Genomic DNA, 13,264 nt, shown 5'->3' on the forward strand with positions numbered 1-13,264 from the left:
ACTGTTGGAGTAAACACAGTCCTGGACTGACCCAGCTCAACTGCCCACCCCTGAGCTCCAGCAGTGATGAGTGAGGTTCATTCCGACTCTGTCCCAAAGATATTTTGCAGAGTTGGAATAAGGCAGTCATCCTGTGAATTACCAATGCTGCTATCCTGGGAGGGTTCTGAAAAATATCCTAAAACATGATTTGCATTGTCCTTGCCCGAATTACATCACATAACTACCAACCCACTTCACTTGCTGCCTTGGCTGTTTGTCGTACTACGACACGAAATAACTTACACACTCACGCTAAGATTAAAAGAACAAAAGGAAGTTTTAGTTCTGACTTTGCAATATATAGAATTCTAAAAGTGACAGTGGTTTGGAGGATGAAACTGCCACCTCTCCAACTACACTGGTTAAACTAACAGTCCATCAATTCTCTCCTCCCACAAAGAAGAATACAAAATAATCATTATTTACATGAACAGTGCATGGGAACTCCAGTAGAAATATGTAAACATCAGAAGGCATAGAAAACTTTTAAAAGAACTTTAAAACTTTTAAAAGAACAGGGCGACAGCTGTTGACATATGTGGTGGAGAAATTCCACCTGTGGCTGTGGGAGAGGGGGATTGCCCTCAGCTCTCAGTGTTGGTCCCACAATATGGTTTCCATGGCAGATGTTCAGTTAAGATGAGCACAGCTGGAAATCAGGGCACAGATGCCTTGCCCAGTTTGCGTGGCAAATCCTCTACAGACACCACGATCTGGTCACATGGATCTTGAGGATCTTGAGGATCTTGATGGGAGCTGGCCAAGACTCTGTAATCAGGGAGAAATGTGGGAGTTGTGCCATGTAGGTTTCACTCTGACCCGGAATCAGAAGATACTTGGATTTCCTCGCCTGCTCAGTGCAGAACCATGGTCCATCATTGCAACAGTGGGCAGGGTTGCGAGCCCAAAGCCTTCCTCAAATCAGTCACACCCTGGGTCTGTGTGTCCTCCTCACCTCCCAGTGGCACCCTTCTCTCTCTCCTCGCAGGGCGGCACGAGCCGGGCTCAGAAGAGCGGCCCCGAGCCGGCGATCCGCCTCTTCCAGGTGAGGGGCACAGATGAGGTGAACACAAAGGCAACAGAGGTGCCAGCTCGAGCCTCCTCCCTCAACTCCAACGATGTCTTCCTGCTGACCACCAGCCAGGTCTGCTACCTGTGGTGTGGGAAGGTGAGTCTGCAGCGAGACATGGGGAGGCAGCCAAAGGGATCTGAAATTGGTGAGGTGGGGCTTGAGTCTTCTGCCTCTACTAGGTCATGGAGATGAGTCCTTGGGCAGGTGGCCCATTAATTCAGTGGAGAAATGGCTTCAAGTTGTGCCATGGGAGGTTAATACTACATATTAGAAAAATTTTCTTCACAGAAGGGGATGTCAAGCACTGGAAGAGGCTGCCCAGGGCAATGGTGGAGTAAAAAGTATTTAAAAATGTGTGGATGTGGCACTTGATGACATGATTTAGTGGTGCTGAGCTGATGGTTGGACTTCATGACCTTAAAGGTCTTTTTCAACCTTAATGATTCAATGGTTCTGTGAGGACAGTGCACCCAGGAAAGGGAGGGTCAGCAGTAAAAGCCTTCTCTACAAAAGTAACCCATGTTGGGGTTCACCTCATTGTAGGTGTTCATACAGCTTTCATTCAGATAAATAAATCATCCCAGATTTTCCAGCTGCAAGAAATCATCTGGGATGAGAGCAAATTCATTTCTGTTGTTTCAGTCGTATGTCAGGATGACATGGTAGACCAAAGTGGAGAAGTTGTCGACATCCTATCCCTGGAAGTGTTCAAAGCCATGTTGCATATGGCTTGGAGCATCCTGTTTGAGTGGAATCCTGATAATCTTTAAAGTCCCTCCTAACCCAAATCATTCTGTCATTCTGTGAGCTCTGCTCTCGGTGCCGTTGGCTGCACTAAATCTCCCTTCAAGGACTAGAAATGGATTCTGAGCGATCAGCTCAAGAGCATTCAAGCAGGTCTGAAGCTCTCCAGGGGACCAAGCCAGCTTTTCCCCAAGGATAAATTTTGCCAGTCTGCTCCTAAGTGCACCTCTGTTGCATCGCTCTGGGGAATGGTTTTCCCCCCTCAGAGACCCGTGTAGCTGTTACCATGTTAGTTTAACCCTTCCTTCCCTTCTAGACCCAATTGTCCCATCCTGAACAGGAGAGTAGAAAAGGCCATGCTCCTCCATTGTTCTCTCTCTTGCCTGCTCTCTTTCCCTCTTTCCCTCTTCTTCCTATGGAATAAACGTCTTGGACCACATCAGGGGTAAGAGCCTCTTTTGAAATCTTTTGCCTTAACCCTGTAATATTTTCCCCCAAAGCTCTCTCAGATCTGGGCTAGCCTTGTAACTCCAGAGGGCTGCGGGGGAAAGTATTACACCTCCATCTTTTATCCTGAACACAGGGATGCAGCGGAGATGAGCGGGAGATGGCAAAAATGGTGGCTGACATCGTTTCCAGACGGGACAAGCACACCATTCTGGAAGGACAGGAGCCAGCAGAGTTCTGGGAAGCTCTGGGAGGCAAAGCACCTTATGCCAGTGAAAAGAGGTAATAGTGACCTGTTTGTTCCTCTGGGCCTGGCCAGGGCACATTAAGCAAGGGATCAAACCTTTTCAGGAAAGTGAATACTTTGGTACTGTGTCCTCAATAAAGGGAGGACAAGGCCAGAATATCACCAAGACCTTGATCAGAAACCACACTAAGGTGTTTCTTTCCTGGCTTTTGAGGCAGGAGTTCTCCTGAAGTGGAAGCTACAGGTCCAAAGCCTGCAGACAAGGGTGTGCTACATCCTCCTTTCTCCCCAGTAAGCCTATCCCATGTCTTGTCCTGAGGGCTGCAGGAACCACATGCTCCACGTCCAGCCATTATCAGCAGCAGCCCCAGGAGAATCATGAGATTAAATCTGCTTTTGGACAACATGGATTTCTCCAGCCCTCTGTGCTGGTGATGGTTTCCTTTGCAAAAAGTGATCTGGTGTGGCTTTCACCTGACATCAAGCTCATTGAGGGAAGGGAATGAGGGAAGGGTTCTGCTTTTGCCTTTTTGGGTGGAGAAAAAAATTACCTTTGAAAATCACTAAAATGATCCGAGAACCCCCTGATATCTGACATTGCTGACTTTCAGGCCTTTTGATGAGTGTTGCCATATTCCACCTCTTCCTTCCAGGCCACAACAAGTAGCTTCAGGGCCCTGCAGTAAGCCAGGAGGGAAAGATTTCCACCTTTCTTGCTTTTTTCTTCCCTGCCATGCATGAGGCAGGTTCCAGGAGCAGATCACGCACTACCAGCCTCGCCTCTTTGAGTGCTCCAACCAGACGGGTCGGTTCATCATGACAGAGGTGGTCGGGTTCTGCCAGGAGGACCTGGATGAAGATGATGTCATGCTGCTGGACACATGGGAAGAGGTCAGAAAAAGCCTCCTCCTCTTCTCCTCAGACATCTTTTCAAACAGGTTTATGGCTTTAGTTGGTGTTTATTGAGTTGGATCTTGGCCCATGACTGGGTTCACCTACCTTGAAATGTACCAGAGCTGTTACCTGAAATATTTATGCTCCATGCCTGTCTCAAAAGCAAAATCTTCCTTGGCTGGGGGTAAATTTGGGCTCAGAATCACAGGGGACCACTGGGAAGACATTTCTATGGCTTTGCTGGCCCCAAGTTGGGCCACTCCCTGGGGCCTCCCCTGATGGGGGAAACTCTCTTGGAGCAGTTCTGTGTTACAAGGTCTTTTAAGCCTAATCAAAAACTAAGTTGCCCAATTAAGAAGTGACACTTAGATTATTTTTCTTTCTAACCTAATAACTGACCCCTCAAGGCTTGTAATGTGGATTTTTCTACTTAATTACAAGATACTACCTAAACCTATGAAGAAGAAGGAAGAAGAAGGAAGAAGAAGGAAGAAAAAGGAACTTGAGACAACACCCTATACCCTCTATCTTGTTCCCATCTACAACATACTAAAAATCCTAAAACTTAAATTTCTCACCTAAGTGACATACTATACTACTTTCTATAATCTTGTCTCTGCTCCCACTGGCAGGGGAGAGCAAACAGCTGTGTCTGCACAGGTTCCAGTGCCTCACTGACCTTCAACACCTTCTCCCCTTGCAGATTTTCCTTTGGGTTGGCAAAGCCTCCAACGCACAGGAGAGGAACGAGGCCGTTGCCTCGGCTAAGGAGTATCTCAAGACCCATCCAGCTGGGAGGGACTTGGCAACTCCCATCATCCTGGTGAAGCAGGGCTATGAACCCCTCAATTTCACAGGATGGTTCAATGCTTGGGACCCCTACAAATGGAGTGTAAGTTGCTGGAAAAGCCCTGTGGTGTTCTCAGCGGTGCCTGGAGGGTGTTGTTGTCAGTGAATATAGGATGCATGGAGTAAAACCTGGCTAGGAAATGTCATGGGCTTCACAAAATAGTGGAATGGTTTAGGTTGGAAGGGGCCTTAAAGATCATCCAGTTCCAGCCCCCTGCCATATGCAGGGACATGAGTTCCTGGTGCTGTCTGAGCAGCTTCTGCTCCTTCACCAATAAAAAAGTACCTGTGTGGTGAAACAGAGGCTTTTGCAAATGTGCTTGAATTCACAATATTCATGTTTTCATAAATATTAGGTTCCAAATCAAGTTTTTGATTTCAGCCAAAAAGAGGTGGGGACTATGAGTAGTAAAATTAGGTTCAGATGGAAAACAGACCCACCCACATCATAAAGGGAAAAAAAAAAAAAAAAAACAAAACAAAACAAAGCAGCAACAGAAGTTCATTGTTGAAAGTGCAGCCACAGAAGCAAATTTATGACCCAGCTTTAAGGGCAAACTGGTGAAATGAAAGATGTGAGCAGACAGGTCTCATGTTCAGGTTTGTGGAAAGCCCATCAGAGCCCAGGACCTCCTGAGCAAGGTCACCCTTGGTCCCTGCACACCAGCCTTCAAAAGCAGAGTTACAAATACCCGCTCCTCCCTATGCAGAAATGGAAACCTGCTCCAAGAGATGACTGGGAAGGAAAAATTCCTTTCTCCCCTCTTTCCCCAGGACTCCACACTGCAGGAAGACTCTTACAGAGATACTTTATTTCCTGTATCTAAGTTTGCATTGTCTTTCTTCTCAATCCATGTGGTGGTGGATCCAGTCTTGACAGCTGGATCTGGAGAGATAAGACAGCAACTCACAGTGACCCTTAAAATATGTTGATGCTTAGAACAAAGGTCAAAACTTGTGGGCTTGTTTTATTTTTTTTTTTTTTCCTGAGAACTGCTGAAAAACAAGGATACAGCTCATAAAATATGTGCCTCTAAAAATATCCCCTGTAGGCAGCTTCAGCAACTACAGACAAGCCATCCAAACTGTTGACATCCCAGAAACATCTGGTGTGTGTTCTTTGCTCAGTTTTGGGTCTAAATCTGTTTTCTCTGCAGTCCATGTGTTTATGTTGCTTGTTCTTGTTGGGAAACTTGGTTGGATGATTCTGTTAAGAACTGACATCTCCTGGCTGCTTAGGAAAACACAGTCATGAGCTTTGCCAATTTATCTAGCATATTCCATTTTTTAAATAGAAAATAAGAGGTATCTGGTAATACATGGCACCTAATTACAAGAAGTCAGGACCTGAGGCTTTGAAAAAATATGTTGTTTTAGATAAATGAATCAGGAAAGTTAGAAAAAAAGGAATACTTTCAAGCACTGCAAGATTCATCAAAAATGTAAAATACTAAAATCCAATAAGCAGTAAATATTATTTCTCTTCATTTGCCTTCTGCTCCAAAGTCTTTAAATTTCCTGGTTTCACCTGTTATTGTACAACTGCAAAGGCTGAAGTCCATTTTTTTTTCTTTGTTTTCAAGTGAAAGCTCAGATTCTTCTGATTGCAGGGGCTGAGGTTTGCAGGAGCTGCCATGTCAGTGGCCATCACTGGGCTTTAAAATTCAGGATCTCCTGACCCAGCAGTGTGGGTTAGAGACCAGGAGTGTGGGTTAGAGACCAGGAGTGTGGGCTAAAGACAGCCCATGGCTCTCACAACTCTCTCTTTCCCTTTAGGATGGCAAGTCCTACGAGGAAATGAAGAACAGCTTGGGAGACGTGTTGGCCATATCCGAGATCAAAGTGGTGAGTTGTGTCTTGGCCATACAAGTAGGGAACACCTGGGTCCACACACCACCACATCCCCCAGTCTCTTTGCACCAAGGAAGGGACACCAGGATCAGGGCAGGGATGGGAACCTCAGGCTGCCAGCATCAGAGCTGTGCTCCTCCGTGGGAAGCAGAGGGAGATGTGATAAATTACCCATAAAAACACCCAGACCTCCTGGGCCCTTTCCAGTGCTGCCCAGAGTTATCTGTGAGCGGGGCATTGTCCAACTGCTCTAATGCAGAAGAAATTAGGGTGTGTGCAGCTCTAAGAAGGTGTAGTTACATGTTTTTTGAAGAGTTTACAGTGGTGGAGCCTCTGAGACCTCAAACAAGGGTTCTCTGGTCAAGAGGGGCATAGCCCAGTGGGGGATCCTCCAAAGTAGATGAGGTCCCAGCAGTCGCAAATGCCATTGTCACATGGGTCAGCACTGCCCTGGACAGGGTCAGGATGAAGGCTGGAAGGAAGTGGCAGGTTTGGATGAGGAGAGATGGCTCATCAGGGAGGGGTGTGCAGGTAATTTAGATGTTTTAGACATGGTAGACATCTAACCTCACCTTCTGTCATCCCACATGTGCCTTCCCCTGATGTTATCTTGAGAAGAATGAGACTGCTGTAAGTATCCTCAGTTCTTTGTAAGAGCTCTCATTAGTGTGTGCTTTTAGCAGTCCTAACACCAAGGTGTAGCATTTACGGAGGCACTGCACTAACACTTCAGTTGGGACTTTCCCCCTTGCTGCTTTGGAGCTACAGATAGTCTGTGCCAGAAATAGCCCCCCAAAAAGATCCTGGGATCATCCCCAACTTGCTCTGCCAGAGCATCTCATCATGACATGTTTTCCTCCATTTGGCAGGACCTGAACAACCTCAGCCTGAACAAGAGGACCCTCAGCACGACCAACCTGGCTGGTTCAGCTACAGCAAATGCCTCCTCGGAGTACAAATCTCACTTCAGCCACAGTGACAGCAACAGCTACAGCAACAGCAACAACTGCAACAGCCACAGCCCCAGCCCTGCCATGGTGCCCAATGGGGAAGGGATTTACTCCCGAGAGGTGCTGATGCACAGGACGGTGGATGAACTTCCCGAAGGCGTGGATCCCACTAAAAAAGAGGTGACAGCATTGCTAGTTTGATACCTTTCTAACTTAACCTGCAACTGGCTAAGTGTACTTTAGACCACCAAGTCGTGCTCAGACTCAGGGGGACACTGGCAGGACACACAGGTGTCACCAAAAGCAGGAGCTTTGTGTGAGGAAGTTCGTAGGACCACAGAATGGTTGGGTTGGAAGGGACCTTAATGATGGTCTAGTTCCAGCCCTCTGCTGTGGACAGGGACAGCTTGTGGTGGTTTTAGCCTAATTGAAGTAATTATGGGGTTTCCATGGCAGAAAAAAAAAAAAAAATCAAGTAGTAATTTTTTAAAAATGCTTTCTTCCGGTGGAATTGTTTTTCTCTGCCATTCAACTTCTGTCCTCAGGGAGACAGGGGGACAAGGTGACACAGCTGAGAACTAAGCCAGAATTTGCATTTTACTTGAGCTGTAGGTGAATGGTTTCATTTGAAACTCCACCCAGAAGGGATGGTTTGTTTGGTTTTTTTTTAAATTGTCAGAAAGCTTGCATTTCAACAATTTTCAATTTCAGAAGAAATTGCACATCCCAGATTTCCAGTCAGCCCAAGGATTTTGGCAGTGTCTGCAGCTGAATCCAAGCAAACTGATGGGGGGGACAGAGGATTGATTCCCTCTATTCCCTGATTCTTGTTTGACCAACGTCTTGCCCAACACATCTGGCAAAGGCCAACACCCAGAGCCAGAGCCATGATCCACAGCTGGGCTCTACATGGGTTCTTCTACCCAAAATACCAGGAAAAAGCTCAACCTCCCATTCCCACAGGGCCTTTGTCAGCATCCCTTCTTTCTGCAAACCCTGTCGTTCCAGCAATGGGAGTGAACATTTCCAGTGAATATTTTAGGGGAGGGGACTGAGCAGGGGGAGATGCTTTCACTGTGAATCACTGCCTAAAACACTGGCCAGCAGAGCTTCCCTGGTGGACCATAAATTGTCCTGGCTACAGGATGATCAGCAGGGGCTAAATTCCAGCCAACTCCTCAAAACTGCAACATCTCTTTGGGCTGGTGGGCTTTCATTCCCCTGGTGCCTTGGGAAGTGGGATGAGGAACAGTCGGCCGGGATGTTGCATTTCCCACCGCGAGGACAGGGAGCTGAACAGGAGCTGTTGGTCTGGAGTCAGAGGTCAGCACTGGCATGAGGAGGGGATGCAGCTGTGGGGGTGTCCCAGGCTTTGCAAAAGCCAAAGCTGACCTGTCCTTCTCTCTCCTCACTGCAGTGCTATCTCTCTGATGCTGATTTCCATGACATCTTTGGGAAGTCCAAGGACGAGTTCTACCAGATGCCCAAATGGAAGCAGCAGAACGAGAAGAAACAATTTGGACTCTTCTGAGACATCTGATGGGTCATCTGATGACTCTGGGACCAGCCCCTGCTCCCTTAGGAGCTGCAGGAAAGAAGTGCAGGCATTTCCTCAGTGATCCCAACCCAGCACCCCAATCCAACGCAGTTATTCCAGCAGCCACTGTTCAGGGGATGGCTCCTTTCTCCCTGCAAACCCAGAACCCCAGGAGGAAAAAACCTTTTTCAGGAACAGCCTGACAGGATGTTTTTGCCTCTTCCTGACACTTTATTGCTGATAGCCATGAAGACAAGTTTGTGCCACAGAACTGCACTGTAGCCTCATCTTTCCTCTCCCTTTTGCAAATTGCCACATGCACGAGGCCATGATTTCCTTCATTTGTAGAAGTTTAAAGTTAGTCAAGACAAATGCCATTTGCAGCTGCTTTGTGAATTCTGGGTGGGGAGAGAAGGGGGAAGCCCTAAGAGGATGGAGGGGGAGCCTTGAGGTCAGGAACAAGCCAAATGCCTGATGAGGTAGTCTGTGGAGTGACACCAGACAGTTCTGCCCCTTCTCACCTTGCAGAAAAGCTACTCAAGAAAAAAACCAGCAAGAATCAGGTCCAGATTAACATGCATAGCACCAGGGTTTGGGGGAAAAAAGCACTTATTATAAGCATATTTATTAGCTGATGTTTCCAGAGGATGATGACACTAAAGGCTAGACACAAATACCAATTTTTGACTGCCAGACAAGACTCTACTTTTTTATTCTCTTTTTTCTCATTCAGACAGCATCTGCAATCTCACCTGGCCTCCCTGATCATGGCCAGGTGAATGTCAGAGTCCACCTGGCCACAGACCAGAGGCTTGAGGAAGCCAGGAGGGTTTTGGGTATGACCTGAGGCAGAGGGTGTCCTACTGAAGCTTTTATCAGGGCTTCATCCCTGTGATGTCCATGGGGCTGAGAGTGCTGGTTCCACACAGTGGGATCAGTCTGGCTGGGGAGGGCAGTGGGAAATGTAAGCAATCTGTGATTACGGGATAAAACTGTGAACTAAAGGCAGAGACACAGCCTTAAAAACTCAGACAATGTGGGTTTGCAGCTTTACTCCGTTTCCAACCTGATCAGTGATTCCAAATAAACATCCAGCAGCAGCACTCTCAGTGTCCTTGATCAGCATGGCAGGTAGGAAGGCAGCAGATAAAAGCTCTGCAGGGCCACAGATCCTTCAAACACCTGGTCATCAATGGAATTTTGGATTTTTTTGAAAAGAAAAGAACAAACTGAGGAGGTGGGGCCCCTTCTGTTCCCAAACTCCACATAGCTCGGGCTATTTGTCCCCCAGTGCCCATGTACCCTGCTCCTGAAGCCCTCATTGGCAGTGAGCAGCAGTACCTGGCACTTCAGCAGCTGGCCTGACTGCCCAGCCCTGCTGCAGGGATGTGGGATGGAGCTGGGGAGCTCCAGGCTGTTGACTGAGGGGCAAAGAGCTCTCACTCAACATCCAGGACCACATAATTGTGCTGAAGTGTCACCATCTGGCTGGGCTGGAGCAGGAACCTCCAGGTGATGGGGTCTTCTGGATAGATCTTTGTGTTTAAGAATTGGTAGTTAACTCAAAATAAACCCCAACCCCATTGTTATGTCCCTGTTCCTACTGCCACTTCATCCCATTTCTGCTTGAGGGTCCAGCTCAAGACCCACTGGAACCCCCTGTGCAGAGTAAGTTAAGCATCAAGCAGAGACACAAATCAGCTGAATTACCTGTGATTGCTCCTGTTGTGTTCACAAGAGAGGCAATCAATGCACATTACCCATGTTTCAACCTCTGTTGGCACTGCTGAAATCAGCAATATTTGCTTTGCCTCACTGAAGAGTGCTGCTGCCAGCTCCCAAATTAATGAATTGCTCACTTGCTAACAACATGGACCACGTCCCTTCCTCTGGGAGAGAGCCCTTGCAGCACTGTCATCATGCTCTGCCCATCCCATCTCCATCTCAGTTCTTTCCCACCTGGCTGCAGTGGCTTTCCCCAGCTGTTCCTACCTGATAAGGGATGTTTTTTCTTCCCATGGATCTTGTCTACCTCTAAGTGCAAAACAGGCAGAGGAAAACCCAGCCTCTCTGTGCAATCCATCCAAGCCCACCCTGACCCTGGCCGCCTGGTCCCCCACTTCTCTAGTGCCAGCCACAGGAGGCAGGGGAGGGCTTTAATAATCCAACTGGAATCTAATCCTGCCAGCCAAAAAATGCAAGCAATAAGTTCACAGCCAACCCAGTGGGCTGATCTGACCTCTCAGAGGAGCAGAATCACACAATGGCTTGCATTGGGAGGGACCTTTTAAAGATCATCCAGTTCCAATCTCCTGCCATGGACAGAGACACCTTCCACTATCCCAGGTTGCTCAGAGCCCCAGCCAAAGTGGCCTTGAACATTCCCAGTGATGGGGCATCCACAACTTCTCTGGGAATCCTCTTCCAGTGCCTCACTGCTCTCACAGGGAAGAATTTCTTTCCAACTTGCCCCACAACAGCTGGTGTTGATACAAGTGAGGAGGCAGGAGCACTTCTTAGGACCTTCACCTATGATTTTCATCCCATGGCTCCCTAAAACAAAGAGAGCACACAGGGAGCAGGGACCAAACTCAGGCTGTCCCTGGTGGGGAGTCAAGCATGTTCTATCCTTGGCCTTCAAATGTGTCTCCACCAATGTGCCCCATCCCAGAGGTGACTTGGAAGAGCCTGTGCCACTGCAGGGCCCCCTGTTCTGCCTCACTGGCCACTCTTGAGCTCTTCCACCTGGCTGTTTTGCATTTATTGCAAAACAATATTGCATTTATTGCAAAACAATATTGCATTTATTGTTAACAATATTGCATTTATTGTTAATGCAATATCAGCCCTTGAGGTGTGGGTTTAATTCACATTTAATCTGGCAATGGTTTACAACATCACACAGCATTGTAGTCAAGAGGAAAAATCAATGTGCCCAGCAGTGTTTACTGCAGCATAACAAACTCCAGGGAGGGCTAAAAGAAACCCAGCTTTGCAGTGGCCATAAGAATCACTAAATCCAGGCTATTTTGGACTAAAAAAAAATAAGATGACCAGAGTATGTTTAAAAGGACATTAACATCTTTGGTATCAGCCCCTCATCTTCACCACCAGGGATCAGAACCCCCAGGAATCCTGATAATTTAAGAAATCAAGCAGGTCTATCTCCAAATTCATTCATGTTGCATTCAAGTAGGACAAAGAGGCAAATAGTGACAAGTAATTGAACGCTTCCGGAATTTGTTTTAAACTTTTAATTGTCTAACATACTGTTAGCAACACAGTTGGCACTTCAAAATATATATTATTTTATTTCAACAATATTCCCTTAACTCTGTAGTTCTACTTGAAGACAAATCACTCATTGCCATAAATACTGTGTTGTTCTCAAAACACTCTCATGCTGGGTAACCTCTCCAGTGCAACTGGGACCTGCTAGCACTTAAAACATCTCCTTCCTCTCTGTTAAAAAATGACATTTTTCTGTAAAAACATGAAGTTTTACTGTATTAAAAAAAAAAAACAACTAAAACCAAAAAGCTCTGCTGGCAGTTGAGCATGTTCCCACTGTCTTTGGCAAAAGACCTTCTCTGAGGTCCCTTTGAGTGGGTTTCACTTTGGGTCAGAGGGAAATCTGCTGTTCGGCAGCTTCTTTCTCCTCCACAGGATGAGAGCTAGGCTTTGAATGCAAAGTGGCCTGGCTGAGAGCCAGGCACACAGGCAGAGTAGTGCTCATGTATTTTTTATTACAACACAAAAGGAAACCCGGGTTACATAACACGGGGCTTTGTAGTGCAGCTTTTTTTAATCTGTAACAGAAAGGAGGGGAATCGTGTCCCCGTTTAGGACTTCATATGGTGAAAGATGGCTGACACCTGCAGTTGCAAGAAGCCACCTGGCACCTGGCCACTGATTGCAGTGCTGAGGGAGACTTTTCCTTGCACAGATGTTGGGTGCTTTGCCCAGATGCCTGACCGAGCCCAACCCAAGAGCTGTACTTCACTAAAAAAGGAGTCCCTATCCTCTCGCTAAAAGCAACATTTAAAAAAAAATCGAAATAAAGTGAACTAAAACCACAGCTGGATTGGTAGAACAGGTACAAAAGGATTAATCTCAACAGCAGCATTAGGATGTTTCCAGCAGCAGGGAGAAGGTCGATGGCTGTTTCACATCGGGGGTCCTACGGAGCACCCAGTGCTGCTCCAGGGAAGGTGCTGGGGACTGACCCTGGCACTGGCAGGGTTCACACACTGAATTCCTTCCAGGTCTGTAAGGAGGCCCACGGTGGCCTGGAGGAGCCAGGCTGCTAATCACAGTCCTGGATATTGACGTAGACAAAGAGGGTGGAGGAGGAGTACGGGTCCCCGTTCTTGGTCAGGAGATGGATGTGGCGATAACCTGGAAGCAGAGACACAGATGGAAAACAGCCTTTAGTCCACTTGGAAAAGCATTTGCTAATGTTTGCCAAGACCCTGCACAAACATCTCCCTGTCTCAGAGCATTTTGTTCCCAGTTTCCCACAGGATCCCAAACAAGCTGGTCCCAGGGGCACAGCTCTGAGCATGGGTAACACAATGTGCCCAAGGCCTCTGGTGACAAGAGACAATGTTAACAGGTGCCCCAAAAATCCG

General features: G+C 47.2%; 2 protein-coding genes across 3 annotated transcripts in view; one reads left to right on the forward strand and one right to left on the reverse strand.

Annotated features, from left to right (window-relative positions):
* VILL (villin like) overlaps nucleotides 1–11,351 on the forward strand; it is a 36,618-nt gene extending 25,267 nt beyond the window's left edge. Inside the window, exons 14-20 of the mRNA XM_053994628.1 lie at nucleotides 1,031–1,210; nucleotides 2,442–2,587; nucleotides 3,299–3,443; nucleotides 4,150–4,338; nucleotides 6,072–6,140; nucleotides 7,016–7,276; nucleotides 8,514–11,351. Of these exons, the coding sequence (XP_053850603.1) occupies nucleotides 1,031–1,210; nucleotides 2,442–2,587; nucleotides 3,299–3,443; nucleotides 4,150–4,338; nucleotides 6,072–6,140; nucleotides 7,016–7,276; nucleotides 8,514–8,627 (1,104 nt within the window). The 3' untranslated portion in view covers nucleotides 8,628–11,351. The remainder of the gene's footprint in view (nucleotides 1–1,030; nucleotides 1,211–2,441; nucleotides 2,588–3,298; nucleotides 3,444–4,149; nucleotides 4,339–6,071; nucleotides 6,141–7,015; nucleotides 7,277–8,513) is intronic.
* Nucleotides 11,352–11,856: 505 nt separating this feature from the next.
* PLCD1 (phospholipase C delta 1) overlaps nucleotides 11,857–13,264 on the reverse strand; it is a 51,542-nt gene continuing 50,134 nt past the window's right edge. For both annotated transcript variants that reach the window (XM_053993979.1, XM_053993970.1), the window contains exon 15: nucleotides 11,857–13,031. In XM_053993979.1, coding sequence (XP_053849954.1) covers nucleotides 12,940–13,031 — 92 coding nt within the window. In that variant the 3' untranslated portion in view covers nucleotides 11,857–12,939. The remainder of the gene's footprint in view (nucleotides 13,032–13,264) is intronic.

This window comes from Vidua macroura, chromosome 1 (assembly GCF_024509145.1).
Source record: "Vidua macroura isolate BioBank_ID:100142 chromosome 1, ASM2450914v1, whole genome shotgun sequence".
NCBI lineage: Eukaryota > Metazoa > Chordata > Aves > Passeriformes > Viduidae > Vidua > Vidua macroura.